This window comes from Haliotis rubra, unplaced genomic scaffold (genome assembly GCF_003918875.1).
Source record: "Haliotis rubra isolate DU_JTF1 unplaced genomic scaffold, ASM391887v1 Scf506, whole genome shotgun sequence".
NCBI classification, from domain to species: domain Eukaryota; kingdom Metazoa; phylum Mollusca; class Gastropoda; order Lepetellida; family Haliotidae; genus Haliotis; species Haliotis rubra.
Genome location: NW_025767198.1, coordinates 642,416 through 667,109, shown reverse-complemented (window position 1 = coordinate 667,109; position 24,694 = coordinate 642,416). Strand labels below are relative to the sequence as shown.

Below are 24,694 nucleotides of genomic sequence, written 5' to 3'. Positions count from 1 at the left end.
GCTCGGATCATTCCTGGCTTACGTCCAGTCAAGTCCAGTACTGTACAGAACCGACGGGGGGGGAGTACAACATTCGGCCCCAACGGCATGCAATACGTCCAATTTTGCTCCAACGTCACCGACAAGATTAGGATGGTGTTGCATCTGTCGAGATTGAATCTGGACAGCTCAAATGGCAGAACAAGGGAGTCCAGACGGCGAGGTGAATGGTATGCTCACGCGTGCGTTGTTCAACGTCGACAGTTTGGTGGCGACTGCGTTATGATATGGAGGGTCATCACATTTCATGGTCGGGGGGCAAATTGTCATTGCCAATGGCAATCTGACAGGTCTGCGATACAAGGATCATTGGGCGTTATGTGCAGCCGTTCATTCAAGGAGAGAGACGTAACTTCACGCTTCAGCAAGATAATGCCCGTCGCTAGTCCTGTGACAGATTTCCGGAGGAAGCAGAACATACTGGTACTCCCCTGCCTACCTGTTTCTCCGGACCTGTCCCCATGGAGCACGTTTGGGATGAAATGGACCGACGTTTACGTCAAGCCTAGAATCAGCCATTGACGTTAGCTGGATTGGGCAAGCGTTGGTTCAGACATGGAACAACATTCCCCAAGCTTTCTTCAATCGCTTAGCGTCGTTTATGCGTCGTCGTTGTCAAGCCTGCATCAACAATGCTGAATTTGGTGCGTGAGCGTGTCACGATGCCTGGGTGTCAGATCGTACAGATTTCGATATTATCCTGTCTACAGTTAAACAGTGACTAAGGAAAACACCACAAATCATGTTATTATCTTCTTGCATTAAATAGTGGCACAACATACAATAATGCACAGTTACTTTATTCCAGTAGTATATACGATACATCATGTAGCGTCAGTCCAAAATTATGCAATTGTACGATACTAGGTGATGGTCAATTTGAAAGTGGAAATTCCTCCAGCATCTACGCACATCTAGTTTCACTTTGTTGCAGATGTTTCATACAATGATCTATGTATTTCTTGATACATTGATACTGGTAAAATAGAGTTTAGCGACCTCTCTTGATATCGCCATGTTACAGCATACAGGTTCTTAAAAGAACGACTAAGACTGCGGGGAAAATGAACTGGTGTTAGGGCCATTTTATACGATACCATTTCCTGTGATGTTGACACAGATACCTAAAGACTTGAACAGACCATGGAGATGGAATGAGCTGCAGTTCAACTTCACCGGCACCGGCGGCCTCAAGTTCAGATCGTCAGAGACTTGTGAATTCAATGAGAAGTCCAAGTCCATCTTCATTCAGACCGACAAGGCAATGTATAAACCCGGGCAACAGGGTACGTACCCCATCTTCATATCTTCTAAGAATAAATTGCTTACTGCGTATACAGGTTAGCATGACTGCGTTATGTCGATATCCAAATGTTATTAATCCTGAAAGTAGCCAGACAGTTTACCGAGTGAAAAGGTCAAAGGCCCATAATACGGGCAATGTTTCTCGTAGCCGTTTAACTGTATATAAATAATTATACATATGCGTTTATGTGTTTTATACAACATCAAAGTCTTCAGATGACATCATTTCATTTTATGATACCTTACTTCTTAAAGCTGAATAACCTTTACATGCACTTAATACATGAAAGCCATCTTCAGTGAAAGAACTGCTATATAGAATTGTTCAGTGTGTGGGACATTTGTCCAAAACTCAACTCACGTTTACGTTTAAACCCACTACATCAGGAACGAGTCACACATCTTCTTAGACGTACTGGGAAGGGTAATGTAGAGCACATTTTCTACATTTTGCAGGGATCTATATTGCTATAAAAACATGTTCGGACATACCATAGACAGAACTACACCGTTATCAAAAAATCGTTGTGTGCTTCATCCTGAATAATTACAGATTGGTTTGTTTACAGTTAAGTTCCGGGTTGTAGCAGTCTACCCTGACCTGAAAGTGGTTCGAGAGCCCATGGATATTGTCATATATGTAAGTACAGTGACCCCTATGATGTTCAAACCAGGGTAGAGCTGTTGTCAACACGTGCGTTATTCATGTGAATAATGAACCTGATAACGATGTCAGCACGACTGCATTGCTATATTTTGTAGACATGAAAAGTCATATGAAGTCTGAACGTAATGACATAATGTCACAGTCTGTTTTTAGGCTTTAGCTGTGTGCCGTTTATTTCAGGATTCAAGCAAGAATCGTATCAAACAGTGGCGAGGAGCTACAGATCCCAGTGGTGTTGTTAGTCGCGTCCTCGCCATGTCATCGGATCCCGTTCCTGGAGACTGGAAGATAGAAGTTACACTTGATGTAAGAGGCAGTCTAACTTAACGTTACCAGTGAAATTAGTGTAGTGCCCGTTCTGCATTTTCACATGCTGATGTTTAAACATAATACTTATATAGATTTGCCGTGCATACCGCTGTCGACAACTTGACATGTAAACGTTGTGGAATACATGACATGTTCAAACATTATCAATGGTTTACGAGCACAGATGCTTAAAGAATAACGACATCTTTCAAAGATACAATTTTCGCATCTGCTGCTGTAGATGCTTTACTTATTTGTGAAATTGACTTTTGCATTTGTCATGTGATTTGGCAGCCATATTTGATTTACGATTTTTGGACTGCATTTTACTTATTAATATTACAGAGAACCTAAAATCACAACCCTACTCCTCTGAACCTAGTTTTTGAAACGTAGTCCATTTTGTTTCCCCAAACCGTGTCCAAATTGCCGGATTTTTGGTGCTCGGCTACTGTGATACCATGCCGCAGTTTAAGATGGATGTCCCACACAGACACAGCAATCTGACAAGTTCTTGGGTTATACCCCGAATTCCGAGCGTCCGTCGGTATAACAATTGGTACAATTTTTCAAATCTTTTGGCTTCACGCAACCAGGTATTAAAGCACAAAACTCTCGCTCTTAGTGTAGCATTCGTCATCACTCGCCGTTTTCCGTAAACTGCAAGAAGACTCTTCACGTGTCGATGGATATTATGCGCAAAAATACGAAAACCAATCAGAATGTGTGTTAGGACTGGGGTGCTTTGATAAAAGTGATCACGAGCAATTAGATCTGTCATGGCAAGAACAGATTGTTTAATAATCGTGAAATACATACGTTTAATAATCGTGTATATACATTGTCATCTTGACATTACAAGGTACGTAGATAACAGTTATTTGAAATAGGACATGCACCTTGAGCGATTCAAATCCCCACACGTGCATTTGTTCATATGGTTTCCTCTGTTAATCTATTTGGGTATCTATATATATTTTATAGGTTAACATCGGTTTGGATTAGTAATAAGAGCTTCTGAATATAACGAGTTTCAAAACAATATATGTAACTTATCAACGTTTCCCTATTATTCCGAACCGTGACAACTTCTCATTCTTTATGTTTCACTATTAAGGGCAGCTCTATTAATCAAGTCATAGCAATGAATGCTGACAGGATTGGTTAATGGAAAACAAATGCAATAAATCTAAACATCTAAACTTGACAAGTGTGTTCTTGTAAATTATGACTTATTACACCTGACCAATATAATTGTAATTGCCTATTCAGGTAAAAACTCACATTTTCGATTCTAAAATGTGTTGGGAATTTGAAGAAGTTAATGTACATTTAAGAAATATATTATTACTCTTTTCAAACGTTAAAACCATATTTAGAAAAATATATTTACAAATATAACACGAGAAGATGGAAATGTTTACGCAAGAATATGGTTTCAACACATTCTTCTTCGTACTAGCATAATTAGCAGTAGTATCATACCAAATAGGTTTAATTCTTCATAAAAAAAACTCTGTGTGAATGCTTTCGTAATGTCTGTTGCTATTGGAATTAAACTGAAATAAAGTTATCGTTCTTGTTTAATGTGGTGCTGCTCTTTATACGCTAATATGAAATGCTTCTTGAGGGACACGAGCGGCAATTCGGAGCGTCCCGGAATAACACGAGTTGGTCACAATTGTCCCTGCAGATATCTATTCTCTGGACCAATGGAGATCTCTTGTCTTTAAACTGTTCCGTTGTGTGAACTTTGGGGATGTTTTTGTGACACAAATGCTTGATATCATCCTATGGTAGGCGATATAGGAAAGAGTGCGGCAGCATGAGTGCTGGACTTCTAGTTCTACCACGTTTTGCTCCCGCACTATAACGCAAGACTGATCAATATTTCTACACAATATTTTGCACAAATATAAAAAGCCCTATATTTATACTACATAGGAATGCAGGAAGCCACATTTTTCTAATCCGGAAATACCAGTTACTAAAGGCACAATGTCACAAATTGCGACAATATTTTGGCCTCTATTTCATATATTGGGAGCATATGCACTCACTTTAGCTTCCTATTGATGCAATATAAGACTTATTATCCCTTACGACTTGCCTGAAATCTATAATTGAAACTTCGAAGCGAACAGCTTCCAAACAAATAACATTTGCCATATATGGAATGTAAACGATAGCTCCATACATCGAAAACTGTCGTACTCGGTGTTGTCGGGGTTTGCCGAACTGACCTCAATCACAAGTTGCGTTATAGGATATTCGTGAAGGGCGCTCCAATGGACATAACTCTATGGGGGCTCGCATGAAATATAGTTCGGCCGGTAGAGGGCGCAAGAGTCGATTTAATGCAACGTTCCAACTTTTTAAAGTTAATATTGTAATCAAATACGCAATATTTTTGGAATAGATTATGTGGTGGCTTCCATGAGGGCTGATTATTTGTATTAGTTAGTATTATTGTGAGAAATGCATTATGTATATTTAGAGAAGTATGGTGTGACATTGTGCCTTTAAGCAAGAACCATGGGGCATTCTGGTTCAATTGTCGAAGAATGGCCTTTCCAAACGGATTAACTAAGAACTATTTACAGCAGGAAATATAACAATGTGACTTTCTGGTATTAAGTATGTAAAAAATGTACATTCCCAAAGCGGGAATAAGTTTGATTCTTACTGTTTCAGAGATACAAAGAAACCAAAATGTTCACCATTGCTGAATATGGTAAGACTGATCATGTATGTTGTAATTTGTTTTGTAGAATCAAGTAGCATCTTCTTAGTTCGCCCTTTCCTTTGAAACTGTGAAGATCATTTTCAGAGCAAGTGGATGCATTCAAGTCTAAACATAAATGTAGCAATCTTGTCCGAGGTTTCGCATATCTTGACTGACAATTCAGACAATGGACCTGTTAAGTGGTATTCCTGATGCCAACCTGCAGGGTTCCAGGTGTCATGAAATGAATGTCTGGTATGCAGATACCAGTATTTCACTGTAAACTAATATACATGTACATTCTTACCTGTTGCACATTGGACAAATCGATTAGATATTTGGCTTATGTTCTTGCATGGTATTGTTTTCTGTATGCAAATCACAGTATTATTAAACCCCCGTAACGGAGTTATATAGCGTTCATTCTGTCCTTCCGCCCTTCCGTTTTTAATAATACATATTATGGAGTGTATTTTTGAAGCGCCAAATACCCCAGGCACCAAGTGTCTGCTCGAAGCCCTTGCACAGAACATTATTATCCCGGATAACCAAATGTGCCTGCTAGGCGTTAGAAGGTTATAGTCACATGACTTATCCCACCAGATACCCATTTTCTGCTGGGTTAAAAAAATAAAAAAACTCACTTGCCTTAGGTGAGACCACATGAATCACATGTGTTTCGTTGTGGGGCAGGACTGAAGTCCTTGAAACTCTCAGGTGTCAAGCTGCCAAACACGGTCACCCATCCAAGGACTCTTAACTTCTTAACTAACTTAACTGCTTAACTTCAACTGATTGAAACACGACTTAGTGCTAAAAATCTTCTCTGGAGCATATCACAGAAACTATACATGCTAGGTTCACCAACCGTAAAACATACGTTAATCATGATCAAAAGATGTGCCTTTTGCCATTTTAAAGTTTATTAGAATGTTATTTTTTTGTTTTCCTTGGAAACACGACTTATTTCAAAATGTGTTTGATGGTTATCTCTGAAGCCAAACGAGCTAGGTTCAAGTATTAATGTAATCAGTAAATGGCAAAACTATTATCTGACGTGTATATACAGTTTGGTGGAGTCAAGGAAGAAGTCTTGTTAGCTGCTGATTCTTCTCACATCAATATCAGACATTTCCATGTCCCAAAGTGGGAAGCGGGTGTATGTGAGCTGTGCTTTCTTCTACATTTGTATTTTTATGCTAGCTGTGTGCACTGACATGAGTGCCATAACAAATTAAGTGGCATGCTAGATTCCCAGAGGAAAGGGGTTGGCCCCATCTTAAATATGACCATGATAAATGCATTGAAAAGTTTCCTAGTGGTATAATGATAGTATGTGATGATGATGTGTGGATATGTTCAGAATAAAAATATCATGATTCATAGTGTAAATAAAATATGGACTCTTATCTTCAGTGTTGCCAAAATTTGAGGTGGAGACCATCCTGCCATCATACATAACATTGAACATGACCTCTGTGTCGGGATCTGTCACAGCCAAGTAGGTTGAAATCTTTACCACTTTTGTTTGACATACATCTTCTTATTCAGTAAATCTACACTAAAATTCCTCTAAGGATCTGTTAACAATATCCTTAATGATAATGTTTTATTTTCTCTTGTACGTTCGATATGTCACATAAAACATTACAGTGGAGTAACTTTTTATGGTGTACTTGTCCACTGAATATCAAATCATGTTTATATGTGAAGTAGTTGCACATAGGTCTTAAAATTCTGTGGTTCTTATACTGTATTGTCATTATGTTTATTACTAGATACACACATGGCAAAGGTGTGGATGGAACAGCCAATATCCACATTCGTTTCTCCTACTATTATGGTAACTTTGGCTCCAAGAAAAACCCATTCATTCGGAAAAGAGTCCAGGTGAGTTACCAAGGAAAATTTGGAGGAAGATTTATTCATGTTTGTAGGTTGTTTCATTAGTTTGATTATATTTGTCATACTTATATGGAGGAAAGCCGCTGGTATATTATTCTGGTATATTATAACACAGAAGTTGACATGGGGTTTTACCGTTGAGTGTGAACACTACACAGTTCCACTAAATTCTGGGAAATGAGCAATATGTATTGTCTGCCCATAGAATACATGCCATTTTGTAATGTGCTGCATAATATTCTGACATACAACTTGCACTTTCAGGTGGTGGATGGCAAGGGTGACTTTGACTTTTCACTTGATGAGCTGCGTGTCTTGGCCGATGAAGGAGACACCTATTCCATGAAACCTTTGCTTGCAGCAGATATTAACCTGCAGTATCGGAGCATAATAGTTGAAGCTAACGTCACTGAAACACTTACAGAAAAGACACTTAATGCCAAGCTGATACGCAAGACAATATATGAAAATAGCTTTAAACTGAACTTTATTGATGTTTGTCCAGATATCTTCAAGCCAGGATTGACCTACCTGTGTGGGGTGAGTAAAGAATGATGGATACAAGTATAAGCAACAAGGTGATTAAAAAGTCACATAATTATCTGGTAACCACATGCTGCAAAACATGCTATGATGTTGTCTCTGGATATCCTGCAGGGTTTAGGTTATTCATATAATGGCATTTGCTCATTATTTGCACGTTCAACTATGCTCAATAGCAGAAAGAAGTCCAAATCACCGGTATTGGGTTTTAACAATCTGTAGGAACTAAAGGTGGCCAACGTCTGTTGTGGTGTCGTCTCTGGTACCAACATCTGCCTCCAAAACAATAACCAGCCATACCTGAAGTAGTTAATAGATCTCGATCCTTGGATTCCGAGCCACATACCGCATGACATTAACTGCGGACCTGGACTCATAACAGAATCCACCACTTTGGCAGACGCACAAACATTATTTTTTAAGTCATGCTTTGATAGTCATCATTACTTTGAAAAGGTGATACATTGTGGCTCATTTATTTTGTAATCTAAAACGATTTCATAAAACTAAATATTCTCTTCAAATTGAAAACAAACAAACAGAAAAGCTTGTTGCCAAATGTCCATGTTACATATGCTGTTAACTGTGAATCCACTTCTGCATAATGTGGACAAAGCATCAATATACCATATCAGTGTAAAATCACTGATATCACAGTACAGTGAAAAACATTTGATGTATTAGTGTTAAAGGAGTAATGTCAGAGTGCCAGTTTACAGTGAGTAACATTAGAGCGTCAATCTACAGTGAGCAATACCAGAGTGCCGCTATACGGTTAGTAACACCACAGAGTCAGTGTACAGTGAGCAATACCAGAGTGCCGCTATACGGTTAGTAATATCAGAGTGCCAGTGTACAGTGAGCAATACCAGGGTGCCGCTATACGGTTAGTAATATCAGAGAGTCAGTGTACAGTGAGCAATACCAGAGTGCCGCTATACGGTTAGTAATATCAAAGAGTCAGTGTACAGTGAGCAATACCAGAGTGCCGCTATACGGTTAGTAATATCAGAGAGTCAGTGTACAGTGAGCAATACCAGAGTGCCGCTATACGGTTAGTAATATCAGAGTGCCCGTTTACAGTGAGCAATACCAGGGTGCCTCTTTAAGGTTAGTAATATCAGAGAGTCAATGTACAGTAAGCAATACCAAAGTGCCGCTATACGATTAGTAATATCAGAGTGTCAGTGTATAGTGAGCAATATGAGAGTGCCGCTATACGGTTAGTAATATCTGAGCGTCAGTGTACAGTGAGCAATACCAGAGTGCCGCTATACGGTTAGTAATATCAGTGTGTCAGTGTACAGTGAGCAATACCAGAGGGCCGCTATACGGTTAGTAATATCAGAGTGCTAGTGTACAGTGAGCAATACCAGGGTGCCGCTATACGGTTAGTAATATCAGAGAGTCAGTGTACAGTGAGCAATACCAGAGCGCCGCTATACGGTTAGTAATCTCAGAGAGTCAGTGTACAGTGAGCAATACCAGAGTGCCGCTATACGGTTAGTAATCTCAGAGAGCCAGTGTACAGTAAGCAATACCAGGGTGCCGCTATACGGTTAGTAATCTCAGAGAGTCAGTGTACAGTGAGCAATACCAGAGTGCCGCTATACGGTTATTAATCTCAGAGAGTCAGTGTACAGTGAGCAATTCCAGAGGGCCGCTATACGGTAAGTAACATCAGAGTGCCCGTTTACAGTGAGCAATACCAGGGTGCCGCTTTAAGGTTAGTAATATCAGAGAGTCAATGTACAGTAAGCAATACCAGAGTGCCGCTATACGATTAGTAATATCAGAGTGTCAGTGTACAGTGAGCAATATCAGAGTGCCGCTATACGGTTAGTAATATCAGAGCGTCAGTGTACAGTGAGCAATACCAGAGTGCCGCTATACGGTTAGTAATATCAGAGTGTCAGTGTACAGTGAGCAATACCAGAGGGCCACTATACGGTTAGTAATATCAGACAGTCAGTGTACAGTGAGCAATACCAGAGTGCCGCTATACGGTTAGTAATATCAGAGAGTCAGTGTACAGTGAGCAATACCAGAGGGCCGCTATACGGTTAGTAATATCAGAGAGTCAGTGTACAGTGAGCAATTCCAGAGTGCCGCTATACGGTTAGTAATATCAGAGAGTCAGTGTACAGTGAGCAATACCAGAATGCCGCTATACGGTTAGTAATATCAGAGAGTCAGTGTACAGTGAGCAATACCAGAGTGCCGCTATACGGTTAGTAATATCAGAGTGTCAGTGTACAGTGAGCAATACCAGAGTGCAGCTATACAGTTAGTAATATCAGAGAGTCAGTGTACAGTAGGCAATACCAGAGTGCCGCTATACGGTTAGTAATCTCAGAGAGTCAGTGTACAGTGAACAATACCAGAATGCCGCTATACGGTTAGTAATCTCAAGGAGCCAGTGTACAGTGAGCAATACCAGAGTGCCGCTATACGGTTAGTAATATCAGAGCGTCAGTGTACAGTGAGCAATACCAGAGTGCCGCTATACGGTTAGTAATATCAGAGAGTCAGTGTACAGTGAGCAATACCAGAGTGCCGCTATATGGTTAGTAATATCAGAGTGTCAGTGTACAGTGAGCAATACCAGAGGGCCGCTATACGGTTAGTAATATCAGAGCGTCAGTGTACAGTGAACAAAACCAGAATGCCGCTATACGGTTAGTAATCTCAAGGAGCCAGTGTACAGTGAGCAATACCAGAGTGCCGCTATATGGTTAGTAATATCAGAGCGTCAGTGTACAGTGAGCAATACCAGAGTGCCGCTATACGGTTAGTAATATCAGAGAGCCAGTGTACAGTGAGCAATACCAGAGTTCCGCTATATGGTTAGTAATATCAGAGTGTCAGTGTACAGTGAGCAATACCAGAGTGCCGCTATACGGTTAGTAATATCAGAGAGTCAGTGTACAGTGAGCAATACCAGAGCGTCAGGTTACATTGAGTAATACCAGAGTGCCAATATACGATGAGTAATATCAGTCAGTGTATAGTGAGTATTACCAGAGAGCCACTTTATAGTGAGTTACACCAGTTTGCCAGTTTACTATAAGTAATATCATAGCGCCAGTGTACAGTAAGTAGTACCAGTGTACAGTTAATACTAGAATGTCAGTTTACAATGAGTAATACCGGAGTTTAATGTGAATATGTTTTGTGAGTAATAATAGATATACACACGTATCAGTGTTTAATGAGTAGCATCTTATGTACCAGTGTGTAGTGAGTAGCGTCTTATGTACCAGTGTGTAGTGAGTAGCATCATATGTACTAGTGTGTAGTGAGTAGCATTTTATGTACTAGTGTGTAGTGAGTAGCATCTTATGTACCAGTGTGTAGTGAGTAGCATCTTATGTACCAGTGTGTAGTGAGTAGCATCTTATGTACCAGTGTGTAGTGAGTAGCGTCTTGTGTACTAGTGTGTAGTGAGTAGCGTCATACCAGTGTGTAGTGTACCAGTGTGTAGTGAGTAGCATCTTATGTACCAGTGTGTAGTGAGTAGCATCTTATGTACTAGTGTGTAGTGAGTAGCATCTTATGTACTAGTGTGTAGTGAGTAGCATCTTATGTACCAGTGTGTAGTGAGTAGCATTTTATGTACTAGTGTGTAGTGAGTAGCATCTTATGTACTAGTGTGTAGTGAGTAGCATCTTATGTACTAGTGTGTAGTGAGTACCATCTTATGTACTAGTGTGTAGTGAGTAGCATCTTATGTACCAGTGTGTAGTAAGTAGCATCTTATGTACCAGTGTGTAGTGAGTAGCATCTTATGTACTAGTGTGTAGTGAGTAGCGTCTTATGTACCAGTGTGTAGTGAGTAGCGTCTTATGTACCAGTGTGTAGTGAGTAGCGTCTTATGTACCAGTGTGTAGTGAGTAGCATCTTATGTACTAGTGTGTAGTGTGTATGTGAGTACCATCGTATGTACTAGTGTGTGTAGTGAGTAGCATCTTATGTACCAGTGTGTAGTGAGTAGCATCTTATGTACTAGTGTGTAGTGAGTAGCGTCTTGTGTACTAGTGTGTAGTGAGTAGCATCTTATGTACCAGTGTGTAGTGAGTAGCGTCTTGTGTACCAGTGTGTAGTGAGTAGCATCTTATGTACCAGTGTGTAGTGAGTAGCGTCTTATGTACCAGTGTGTAGTGAGTAGCATCTTATGTACCAGTGTGTAGTGAGTAGCGTCTTGTGTACTAGTGTGTAGTGAGTAGCGTCTTATGTACCAGTGTGTAGTGAGTACCATCTTATGTACTAGTGTGTAGTGAGTAGCATCTTATGTACTAAAGTGTGTAGTGAGTAGCGTCTTATGTACTAGTGTGTAGTGAGTAGCGTCTTGTGTACCAGTGTGTAGTGAGTAGCGTCGTATGTACCAGTGTGTAGTGAGTACCATCGTATGTGCCTGTGTGTAGTGAGTAGCATCTTGTGTATCAGTGTCAGTGTGTAGTGAGTAGCGTCTTATGTACTAGTGTGTAGTGAGTAGCGTCTTATGTACCAGTGTGTAGTGAGTAGCATCTTATGTACTAGTGTGTAGTGAGTAGCATCTTATGTACCAGTGTGTAGTGAGTAGCATCTTATGTACTAGTGTGTAGTGAGTAGCATCTTATGTACCAGTGTGTAGTGAGTAGCATCTTATGTACTAGTGTGTAGTGAGTAGCATCTTATGTACCAGTGTGTAGTGAGTAGCGTCTTATGTACTAGTGTGTAGTGAGTAGCATCTTATGTACTAGTGTGTAGTGAGTAGCATCTGATGTACTAGTGTGTAGTGAGTAGCGTCTTGTGTACCAGTGTGTAGTGAGTAGCGTCTTATGTACCAGTGTGTAGTGAGTAGCGTCTTATGTACCAGTGTGTAGTGAGTACCATCGTATGTGCCAGTGTGTTGTGAGTACCATCATATGTACCAGTGTGTAGTGTGTAGCATGTTATGTACTAGTGTGTAGTGAGTAGCATCTTATGTACCAGTGTGTAGTGAGTAGCGTCTTATGTACCAGTGTGTAGTGAGTACCATCGTATGTGCCAGTGTGTAGTGAGTAGCATCTTGTGTATCAGTGTGTAGTGAGTAGCATCTTATGTACTAGTGTGTAGTGAGTAACGTCTTATGTATCAGTGTGTAGTGAGTAGCGTCTTATGTACCAGTGTGTAGTGAGTAGCGTCTTATGTACCAGTGTGTAGTGAGTAGCATCTTATGTACCAGTGTGTAGTGAGTAGCGTCTTATGTACCAGTGTGTAGTGAAGAGCATCTTGTGTAGTGAGTAGTGTGTAGTGAGTGAGTAGCGTCTTATGTACCAGTGTGTAGTGAGTTGCGACTTGTGTACTAGTGTGTAGTGAGTAGCGTCTTATGTACCAGTGAGTAGTGAGTAGCGTATTATGTGCCTGTGTGTAGTGAGTGATTTTGCTGTTACAGTTGCAAGTAAGCCAACGTGATGACAGACTTGTATCACCACAAGATCTGGAAGAAGTGAATGTTACAATAACTTATCAAGTGGTCCTGCCCACCACACCAGCTCCACCCACCACCACTACCACCACTACCGCCAAACCCAAACCCAAACCAGACATGGTGTTGGAAGGTAATGGAACAACTGGTTCAGGGCGCCCTCTTCCACCCATTACTATGGTCGACCCAGACTTCAGACGACCAGGGCCTGGCTATTACCCCCGCTACAAGACAGTTGTGCTCTCTTCCAACATGGTCAACTTTAACCCCAAAACAGGCCTTGCTGAAGTTAAGGCAAACATACCAACTGATGCAGAAAGCATTAATTTGCAGGTAAATGAACAGGTGATAAATGTTTCACCAGGGTATTGGTGTCAAAGCTTTAAGGCTTCCTTGGGTCTGTAGAAGTGACCCGTGAAGATCCGGGTTAGAATATTGATTTTCAGTAACCCATGTTTGTCGTAAGAGGCGACTAACGGGATCGGGTGGTCAGGCTCGCTGACTTGGTTGACACATGTCATCGGTTCCCATTTGCGCAGATCGATCCTCATGCTGTTGATCACTGGATTGTCTGGTCCAGACCGGATTCTTTACAGACCGCCGCCATATAGCTGGAATATTGCTGAGTGCGGCGTAAAACTAAACTCACTTACTCACTGTAGAACTGTTTGTCAAATCAGTGTTGTGTGTTTTATAAGGTCTAAAACATTTATATACATGTATTTTAAGCAGTTAAAATCTCCTCTTTTTTGTTGCAAAATTATGTTGTGGATGCATGTTCAGAGCATCCATATTGTAAGTTTTATGACTCTCAACTGATATGATGAGGATATCAGGAGAAACGTTTGTAAAATCAGTGTGGGATGAAATGGTTCTTATATATATACATGTATATTCATCAAAGAGTTTCATACACTGGAGATTTTTGTATTTATTATACATAATCAGCAACATAACCAGTGACATGTTTTAACTGTTGTAAATTTGTTCCCCAAACGATCAGCTGTTCTCAATTGCGTAAAAAATTGTTTTGAAATTTTTCATCAAGTTATTGTTTCAAACATAAAACCATGTAGAATTGTTCTTTGAATGTTGTCTAAGAATCAGTGCAGTTCATGTTTTGGATATAATGCTGCTCACTTAATTCATTTTCAATCGAAAAAAAATAAATATATATATATAATAAAATCAGTGACCTATGAGAATATGTTAAGGTCTTTCCATATCTGACCGTTCTTACTGTCAAATGATACAGTGCTCAGTATTATGTTACAAGCCATATGACAATAAGTAGAAATTGGTGTGATGTGTCTTGTTTCAGGCTGATGGTTTTAACACCCATGCATACAGATATGCCAGCAAGAGTCATTCCCCTTCGGGGAGTTATATTCAGCTCACAGTCCCCGATGCCCAAACTCGGGTAGGTTGCAACATCATTCATCAACGTCAATGTAACTAGGCACCACTTGGGTTTCTTAAATGGACTGATTTATTTCCACAAAGTGTATTGAAGTATTGAATTTATTCAGCCTTGGTATTAAAGAAGTCTCCTATATATGTTATAAATGTCTATTCATCTGATGTTCTCAACACATATTGATGATATATGACAAGTGCTATCCTTTAAGACCATATCTTCATCTCTTATCAGGTCGGTGACAACATGGAATTCCAGTTAAGATCCACAACACCCATATCTGACTTCACCTACCAGGTATATTGCTAACCCATAACCGGCTTTTATATTCCAGCTATGTTACTAACTGGTAATTAACTTAGTTCTATGTTACAAAACATTGTTATCCTCTAATTAACATATTTAATGTATAAAGACAGCATAGAACAATCGCTTTCATTGTGTTTCAGTACAAGCCGTGTTTCCATTAAATATAGAATACCAAATTGAGAAAATGAATAACACACTACTCATACCTATGTGTGTATTGCAGGTGCTGTCTCGGGGCCGCACTGTTGCTGTTCAGGATGTATCTGTCCCTTCTCCATCATCCAGCAACGTCTTCGCTATCCGTATGACAGCCGAGATGGCTCCCAACCCTCAGATTGTTGTGTACTTCCAACATGATGATGGTGAAATTGTCGCTGATGCTATCTCAATAAAAGTGGATGGAACATTTGATAACAATGTAAGACAATATTTTCGCAAGTTTGCAGTGTTTCTTAGTATTTTTGATTGTTGGATTGTCAATTGAAATCAATCACTGGACAAACTATGTTGTCACCACGTGCACTGTACAAGTATATAAATCTGTTCTGTGCTGTAGTACTTCACTCTTTCTTGACACCGGTACAAAAATATATACCGAAATGTCGCATCATATATAATAAAGAAGTTGATATCCATATAGTATTTACTTTCTTAAGAATATAGAAATGGTATATTCCACTAAGGAACTTATTTGATGATTCTTCATCCCCACTGGCTTACAATAATCACCTTAATCATTAGCAATGAAAAGTACGGACCATATGACCTTGTCATAAAGATGTTTCACCCACATTGTTCTTAATACCATGCCTATCAGCAGACTGCTAACATTAATTAGAGAATGTTGCTTCTCTTACAGGTTCGTGTGGAGTTTGATCAGCGGAGCGTGAAACCTGGAGCAGCTGTGAATGTCAAAGTGCACGCGGACCCAGATTCTCTGGTGTTCCTCCTGGGTAGGGACAAGAGTGTCCTGCTACTCAAAGATGGAAATGATATTACGGAAGAGATGGTGGGTTCATTTGAAACGTTATATTGAGTAATTATATATTACACATAGGTAGTGTTTTATCAAATATAATCTCAAAGCGACATGTGGTTTCTGTCAGATTTATATACACATGATTCTGGCTTAAAACAGCATCTAACACACAACAAATGACAAATAATTATATCAGCTTTTAATGGAATGACAATTACACTACCACAAACAGTCATTCATCTGATGTAACAGCCAATGACTCTTACTGATTATTTTATTTACTTACAAAACAGGCAATACGTAAACTGAAAGAAAGAGCTATTGGTTTGAGTATCATTGTCTTTTGAAAATTGTATTTATCATTGCAAAACAATCGCTCACATTTGGCTTTAAAGATCCATGTACTAAATGTCGCCAATAACCCTTGAGACACAAAAAAGACTCTTGTCTGTTTTACGTTCCTATACATGTACTTACAAAAACAGATAGTATAATTTCTTCAAAAGTAATCTTTAGCAAACATAATACTGATTATTTTACCATGCTTCTCTCATGAATTAAATTGAACAAGGATTGAGTGCAAGTTAACAAGATTGAGTGTACAATACGTTATTGTCGGGTTAAGAAGTACCATGGAGAGATGTAGAAAGGAGCACAATCTGAGACTTGATAATCATGATTCTACCACATGTAACTAACAGGTATGGTAACTGCAGTGTTAAAAGGCATTCTCAGAACCAATTGCATTTAAATGAACAGGTATGCCAAATTTGTAAAATATTCAGTATTCCTTTCACCTTCTTCATGGCAACTGACTTTTCTTCTGATTATAATCCCTCTATTCTTTTTTGATGCTTTCACGTTACCCTGCTTTAACTTAACTACTTCATATTTTAATTTGAAGTTTTAAAAATAATAATTGATCATTAATTCATAATTCTATGGTTTCTAAATTTCTCATCACAACCTGGGACTTTCTGATACATTTTCAGTATGGTATCTTTCACATGATATAGTCTCTCTCCTATTTCATTAAATTTACATATTTTTTCTGACTCAAACAAAACACTAAACGACGTAGAAAATATGCCAAAATACAATTCAAGTAATTAAATCAAGTAATTTATTAGCTGTCCTGTACATCTGACTTCATCATGTTTGCTATTTTTATTCTTACTGTACATCTTGATTCATCCAAATATCTTTGTGTTACTTGTTATCCAGTACCTGGTCTTGTTCATGTTAATCTGCTAATTACCACAAAATGTGTTGCAAACAGACTCTTGTTTTGGTGTAAGAATCTATATTGCAAAATAACGGAAGTTGTCATCCATAGAGGTGATTTGTTTACATACTATAAAAGTCCAAAGATTTGCTTTACCAGTGCCGTGTTGACAGGCTGCATCACATACTGGTCAAGATATGCTTTTTGTATTGCAGGTTTCACGAGAGCTCATGACATATGACTATGGTTCCTACTTTGGATGGTTTGATTCGTGGTTCCGTGGATGTTGGCTTCCTCGCTCTTCGGGGGGTACTGATGCCAAAGGAGTATTTTCCGTATGAAATTCATTCTGATTCATGACTAAACAATACAGGGACTTATGTCTGTTACATTGCAGATAGTGTATACTTCTTATGAATCCCCTTCCTCTATTATATTATTTCTTTAATCCTGTTTGGGGGCTGCAATCACACAAAACTAATCCTCAGAACTTTCCACAGAAGTATTCTTCACTGTCAGGTACTCAAGGCTAGTTCTCAAGCAAAATATTACCTCCAAACAGCATTCAACTCTTCAGCTTGGAAAAGTTTGGAAATCCTCACTTATTTCGTGTGTGTTCAGAATGGACGTTCATATTGTGTCATAACTGCATCACTTATGTTAAGTAATTACACTAGTTGAACAAGATTATGATTAGGTGAAATCTGCTATTAGCCTTTTTCAAACCTAGAAAATCCTTAGTTTGCCATATGTAACATATATGGGTGACGGCTGTACATATTTAAGTATCGTTGCAAGCCCAAAGATGGCTTGTCCGGTCTTGATCTTGCAGGATATTTATGATATACTCCTTGGTCAGCAGTCTATGTATTACTGGCTGTCTGGGTAGAGGCTGTCCACCCTCACCCAATCAAGATCTACACCTGACATGGTCTATGCATGGCAGTCAAGATCACAGAAGCCGCCTGCTGTCCGGTCAAGCTAGCACGTATGGGACAGACAAGAAAGTAGGATCTTTCAGCTGTCACTGCATGATTCCCACAAGGACAGCTCAAGACATAAGACAATAGCTCCAACCTGTAGGTCTGTTCACGAATTCCTTATGGTGCCCTGCTGAGAGGGAACTTCATATACCCGACTGTCATGATATTGTTATACATGGGCTAAAGGCACCTGTTCCCTGTGCTCTAGTGATACTGGATTGGTCTTGTGATGGAGATGTATAGAACAGCAGTCAAGGATCCCCGAATATCACAACTTAATTGCCTGTGCCATAATCCCAAGTGCTAGATGAGGAGCCCCTGAAGATGGGCCATTAGCCAAATAACATTTGCACATAATTTGTCAGCACCCATCAACCAGCACTCCATGGACATTATGGCTGACGCATTTCTGTCTTAAATCGTTTGCCTCATACTGGAATAATACTGCTGAGACACCACGTCCCACTAAAACAGATTAGGTCAGCATAATTGATAACCCCTTGGATTTGATCACTAATATACAAAGTGTTCTACTGAAATCAGAGACTTACATGCATTCTCAACTCCTTTGGATTTGGAGACAACACATCTCAGATACAGAGTGAAAGTCATATCTCAACCCATTCCAGTGTTCAGTGACGAACTTGAGGGAGGTTCATCAAGATAACACAGAACGATTTCAAGTATCTACTGCTAAGGTTCTCTACAATCGAAATGGCCTAGAAGTCTACAGGGGGCAGAAGAAATGTATTCCTGTAGAACATTATTCTTTCAGTCCTTTAGTAACATGGACAGGAATCAGCGGTTGGAGATCCAACTCGAGCTTCAGTCCAATTTTAGGCTTTGTGTACAGGGATGAAGGGGCGCAAAAACTGCAGGTTGCGCTGACCAGAGATTCTTTATCAGCAAACCGTCATACATGCGCTACTTTCTATCCGACATGCTATACTTATTGTTATTGTAAGGAAGAGACTACATACAAAGTTATGTTTTTGCAGACACATTTTGAAGGATTCCTAGGATGACTCCACAAGTAGATATTACTCCTGTTAACTAGATCAGGAGTGTGCTAGTGTCAGGGCCTACCTGTTTCCATGTGGTATATTCTATCAATATCCTATGTGGAGGATTCTTAAATATTACAAAACGACAATTATCATAGTTAATAATTCTAGGAATTCTATCTTGATTACTCCTACCCTCCTCGCTTGTTATCTCTTCTGTGGATGGTGGCAGTAGGGGGTATTCTTTTCTTACAAATTGAAGAGCTGGATGTAGCTGGCAAAGAACAGAACGTCTGTTGACAATTCTGAAGAATAGTTTTATGCGACTGCAGCCACAATACATGTGGAATATTTGTATAATTTTCCCTTTGATCATAACTATTGATAAGGCTATTCTTCATACATAAGACATACAGGTGCCAAGCAATAAAGGCATGATATATCATAACGTTTGTTGTCTGTAAAATGGAAGGTTTGACCAGCACAAATAATTTTGATATGAAATGAAATAATTTGTTAAAGAAAACATCAACTAACAGATATATCTTATGTTCATCAAGGGGGGCTAATCTTGCCGTTGTGACTGATGCCAATGTCTACAAACATAGAGATTACTACTACGGTGAGTATAAGTGATGTTGTTAGTGTACTTTTGGCCCTGTTTCATCTCTAATTACTTTCTTTTTGTTGTTGTTTAAAGGCACAATGTCACGCTTTTTCGATAATATTTTGATTACACAATGCCATTTAGAAAGTGGACAAATGTAACATATGTTATATTTGGGATTACACTTCCTTAGTAAAGCACAAATTCTAGTACTTTTGGGGGGTTGAGTCCCATCCGGGGTGGGAATCAGGCACCTATTCGCCAGCACACAAAGTCAGCCGCCTAACCCGCTCAGCTACCGCGTCTTCCAAAAGAATGGTGGCTGACTCATCTCCCCAAAAGTACTAGAATGTGTACTTTACTAAGAAAGTGTAATCCCAAATATAACATATGTGACAATATTTCCGTCTGTAATATATATACTAGGGTATATGCACTCACTTTAGCTTCCTATTGATACAATAAAGACTTATTATCCCTTACGACTTGCCTGAATCGACAATTGAAACTTCGAGGCGAACAGCTTCCAAACAAATAACACTTGCCATCTATGGAATGTAAACGATTGCTCCGTACATCAGAAAACTGACGCACGCGGTGTTGTCGGTGTTTGCCGAACCGACATCAATCACAAGTTGCATTATAGGATATTCGTAAAGAGCGTTCCGAGGGACATCACCGCATTGGGTTCACTTGAAATATAGTTCGGTCGGTAGAGGGCGCAAAAATCTATTTAATGCAACGTTGCATAAATTCATTCGAACTTTTTAATTTCATATTGTAATCTTAATACGTATTTCTTTCGGAATTGATTATGTAGTTGCTTCGCTGGGGGCTGATAGTTAGTATTAATGAGAGAAATACAATATTGATTTTTAGAGAAGTGTGGCGTGATAGTGAGCCTTTAACTATGAACTGAGCTATATTCCAGTTATATAAAGGAGACGTAACATTCTGAACACCTCCACTTGCCGTCAGTTTACATGTAACACACACTAACGCAACAGACATCCTGTCCATTTAGTTCTCACCGGAAGCCAGCATGCTCCTATGTTGCTGGTGACCTTTTCTTGAAATGACCACTCTGTTGTATCTTAACATTTGGTACCCCTGCATGAGGCGAGATCAAAGGGCTAACTATCATCTCAGGTGAATACTTTTGTAAACCATAAATGATAAATGGTTCAAATTAAACTAAAATATTACAAACTCTCTGATTTTGTTCATTTCTGGATTTGATTTGGCTAACTGTACACGTAGCTTTGTTTTTACGTTTGTAATACTGAAGGTTGAATAATAGTTGAAAGTGTACATGTTTAGCATATCTATTGATGTGATTTCTACAATGTTTGACAATTCGAACTATCTAATTATGACATTAGAAATTTGTTCTTAAACATATCAGTGAGGAAAAGCACACCTTTAACAATTAACTTTTTGGTTAACTTGGTAAAAGCCCAGTTTGTTTAGGTTAAGAAAGTTTAATTTTGAACTTATATATCAGGAAATGTAGCAAACTTGCATGTGCACGGATTGTAACAACTAAAATGTTTTAACAACTATTTGAGATTAAACAAGTATATTCTATGTTCTGAAATCACACATGTATTATATACTAATGGTAAAGGTTAAACAACGCCTATATTCTGACCTCACATGGAACATTAGAGTGTGATAGATGCAGTCGGTAGCCGTTGGAAGCAGGTTTTTCTGGGGTGTAAGCAAAGGCGCAACATGAAAACATTACGATGTCACAATTTACAGTCAAAAACGTTACAGTGCAGAGCAGAACGTAATGTGTAAGAAATTTTACATTTGCCAAAACCAAACATGTTTTGAATCATTGTGATCAAAGATGAAAAATCACAAAAGAGTATCAAGTGAAAAGTAAAATAGAATCAATGTTTGAGTTGTCAGCTCCGCCACACAACAAACGAACCAGTTAATATTGAGTGTAAACACCTCTCTGCTTCACTACAGCTTGACACCTCTTTGGCATTGATAGAACCAACTTCTTAAGGAAACACATTGGCAAATTGTTCCATTCACTTACTGCAGCATCTCTGAGCTCTCTTATATGGTTCTCAGGATTGTGACGTCTGTAAATGTTTCGACCGATCGCATCCCAAACATGCTCAATGGGGTTAAGGTCTGGACGCACACATGGCCATTCCGGAGATTCAATGCAATGTTGTATTTTCGCATCCTGCACACTTTGTGTACGGTGTGGCGTGCATTATCGTCCTGGTAAATGGAGTGTGTGGCTGTGTGGGCATGGATGACAGGGCATAACGGTGTTGTCGATGACATCAGGGAGGTACGTTTGTCCTGTCAAGGATCCTTGGACAACCTCTTCCTTTGGACGTATAGCTACAGCCAACATTTCTCAGTAGAAACCTCAAATATAGACGATTGAACAAATGTTTATTTCAAAATAAGGGAATAGAAAACACTTTTGACATGAATTCCACGATATTATTTCATTTTTTTGTGATTTACATCTGTATCTTGCATTTCTATTTTTATATTGCTGTGTGGTTATTGATATTCCCCAGAAAAGTAAAAATGACATTACCTGTAGTCTGTTCAATTTTAACATTCAAATGATTACTGTTACCAATGCAAGATAAACATGCCGCTTATGTCATAGTGAATTATTTAAATGGTTATGTAAATCCAAGCATAATCTTGTTAGTTGGATCTGTTTATCTGAGGAACAAATTAAAGTAAAGCGTTCAGAACTGCAGTTCTGAAAAACATTAGATGAATCAATACAAATACTTTGCTCAGTTGATGTATCATTACTTTACTTGTGTATCCCAGTTCTCTTTTATACAGAGTGGTCTTTATTTCAGATAACAGATTTCGTCTTGCAGTCGATAGTCCAATGAGTGCTGGGGGTTTTGGCGGTGCTGAGGATTTTGGCGGTCAGTCAAATGCAGTTCTTGAGCAAGGAAACTTTAAATCTGTGGAGAGAACACGCAGTAATTTCCCGGAAACCTGGATTTGGGACATGGTGGTTATTGGGTAAAACACGGAACTATGCTGATTATATCTTGAATGATTGATTACCATACAAGTGTTATTAACATGTACGAAGTATCAAGTTTGTGAATATTGCACATATACTGTTATCATTCTAAATATTTACATTAACTAAATATTGGTTCAAGTTTTCTGCTGGTTTAAAAAGTCAATTTGATATTCAGTTTCATATCTGATTCAGTAAAGAAAGAATTATGTCACAGCCTGTACATTTATGTGTACATGTGTTTGTGTCTATTTTGCTGTTACACATGATATGCATAAAAGCACACTGACCAGTTTAATATCTCATATACTCAGTACTTCCGGACATAGCGACTTGTCATTGCAAGCTCCTGACACCATCACAACGTGGATCACCAGCGCCTTTGCTGTGAATCCAGAAAAAGGACTTGCTGTTGCTACCCGCACTGCGAACGTAAGTTATACTGCAGCCCATTCATTAGCTATAGATTTCAAACTTGTTAAGTGAGAAGGCGACTTGTGTCACGTTGTGTGATTGAAGATGTGTTTGTATTAATGGGCTATGTATTACTTTGTTGCAGCTGACAACTGCACGCAAACTGTTCTTGAGATTAGAACTCCCATATTCTGTTGTTCGTGGAGAAGAGTTTGTGCTGCAGGCGACAGCATTCAACTACCATGAACGAGATCTGCCAGTAAGTGAGTGATAGAGTGAATGTATACCGCAGTTCTCTGGTATAGGATGGCAGTCTGTCTTCCCCAAAGGTTCTGCCTGTATGCTTAACCTAACTCTTCCTTGTCAGGGATATGGAAACATGCATTCCGCTACAAATACATAAAGTCTCAAATATGTTAAAAACCCAGTCTTGGTGCTGTGAAGGGTGATCATTGTTACAACCAGTACTTCATCTGTAAGTTCCACTGTATGTAGTAGATATTTCATGAGAAGTGGTATTTTGTACTATTCATGGGGTCAGTACTCACAATGATAATGACACTCAAAAGCTGAAGCATCACCAGCTGGCAACTACTCAGTATCAGTCGCCTCATATATAATTATTTTATAACATTGAGATGCAGACAGGAGATACACGGTTATGGCAACTGGAACTGAATAGTTGACAAATACTTTGTGTTATTAAAGCGTAGACCAGTGCTTAGTTTCTGAAACTCCGAGAGACACAAAAACATCTCCATTTGAATTGAAAAGGAGCCAAAGTGAGAGGGGAGATTCAGAACATGAAGAAAATTAGTCTTCCTTTATTCAGAGCAAAGTTGCATTGTGTCAATGGGAAAATAATATGGTTCAATGACTGTGAGACAGACTAGACTACATTAAAGTGAAGCAAATTCATAGATAAGACAATGTATTTTTATATGAGTATTTTTAATAAAATCTTACATATCGTAATTAAGATACTTCAGATACCAAAAATATTATTACTTTTGCGAATACCTTGGAGTTATTCATCCTGCTTTCTATAAATATCTCCAAGGTATGCGCAAAGGTAATAATATTTTCAGTTTTTCAAAACTATCACATCCACACTGTGAAAAACTGATATGGGCCTTCAGAAAACGGAGTGCGGGGGTTTCTTTAAGGTAAAGAAACAGAAACAACTTTTTACAATGTGTAAAATTTCACATGTCCTCTTCTGTGAGGAGATTTGTCTCACTTTCCACCAACGCCAAATGCCAAAAATATAGGGTTTTTTTTCAATTATATAGCACATAACTTTTCATCGGTATCATTTTATTGCAGGCTCTCATAATTCTGAAACAGAACGCACAGTTCCACAACGTTTTCCTGAGTGCAAGCAGAGGCCAAGAAAAAGACATATACTCAACTCAGCAGTCACATTCTATTGATGTAAACATTTTTTTTAACTCTGTGTACTATATTCATAGGGGTAACTGGTTTACAGATAAGCCTAGAAATAGCTGAGATTTAAATGATTGTTACCATATAAACTTGTTATAGTGATAGTTGTGATAGAACGAGTTAACAAATCTTTTTCTAAAGCGTATATGTATATGTAATTGTGTCTTAGTTACTTTATGAGTCTTTATCAGTCTATTTTCATAAAAATATAAAGTGCTGCCTCTGTTAGCCAAAGCATACTCAAAGAAATAGTCTAAACTTATAGTGTTTTGTCATATCATATGTGCTGCTTATTTGTTCAGAGAGGTAAACAGATGATAGAAAAGACAACTGTAGG

General features: G+C 38.9%; 1 protein-coding gene across 1 annotated transcript in view; it reads left to right on the top strand.

Moving 5' to 3' along the window:
* LOC124292042 (pregnancy zone protein-like) overlaps nucleotides 1-24,694 on the top strand; it is a 55,044-nt gene that overhangs the window by 14,382 nt on the left and 15,968 nt on the right. The window contains exons 5-22 of the mRNA XM_046729115.1: nucleotides 1,160-1,325; nucleotides 1,914-1,984; nucleotides 2,192-2,317; nucleotides 5,015-5,054; nucleotides 6,462-6,546; nucleotides 6,824-6,935; nucleotides 7,215-7,490; nucleotides 12,910-13,275; nucleotides 14,264-14,362; nucleotides 14,594-14,656; nucleotides 14,892-15,086; nucleotides 15,528-15,677; nucleotides 17,088-17,207; nucleotides 19,421-19,481; nucleotides 22,322-22,493; nucleotides 22,812-22,929; nucleotides 23,057-23,170; nucleotides 24,238-24,345. Of these exons, the coding sequence (XP_046585071.1) occupies nucleotides 1,160-1,325; nucleotides 1,914-1,984; nucleotides 2,192-2,317; nucleotides 5,015-5,054; nucleotides 6,462-6,546; nucleotides 6,824-6,935; nucleotides 7,215-7,490; nucleotides 12,910-13,275; nucleotides 14,264-14,362; nucleotides 14,594-14,656; nucleotides 14,892-15,086; nucleotides 15,528-15,677; nucleotides 17,088-17,207; nucleotides 19,421-19,481; nucleotides 22,322-22,493; nucleotides 22,812-22,929; nucleotides 23,057-23,170; nucleotides 24,238-24,345 (2,442 nt within the window). The remainder of the gene's footprint in view (nucleotides 1-1,159; nucleotides 1,326-1,913; nucleotides 1,985-2,191; nucleotides 2,318-5,014; nucleotides 5,055-6,461; nucleotides 6,547-6,823; nucleotides 6,936-7,214; nucleotides 7,491-12,909; nucleotides 13,276-14,263; nucleotides 14,363-14,593; nucleotides 14,657-14,891; nucleotides 15,087-15,527; nucleotides 15,678-17,087; nucleotides 17,208-19,420; nucleotides 19,482-22,321; nucleotides 22,494-22,811; nucleotides 22,930-23,056; nucleotides 23,171-24,237; nucleotides 24,346-24,694) is intronic.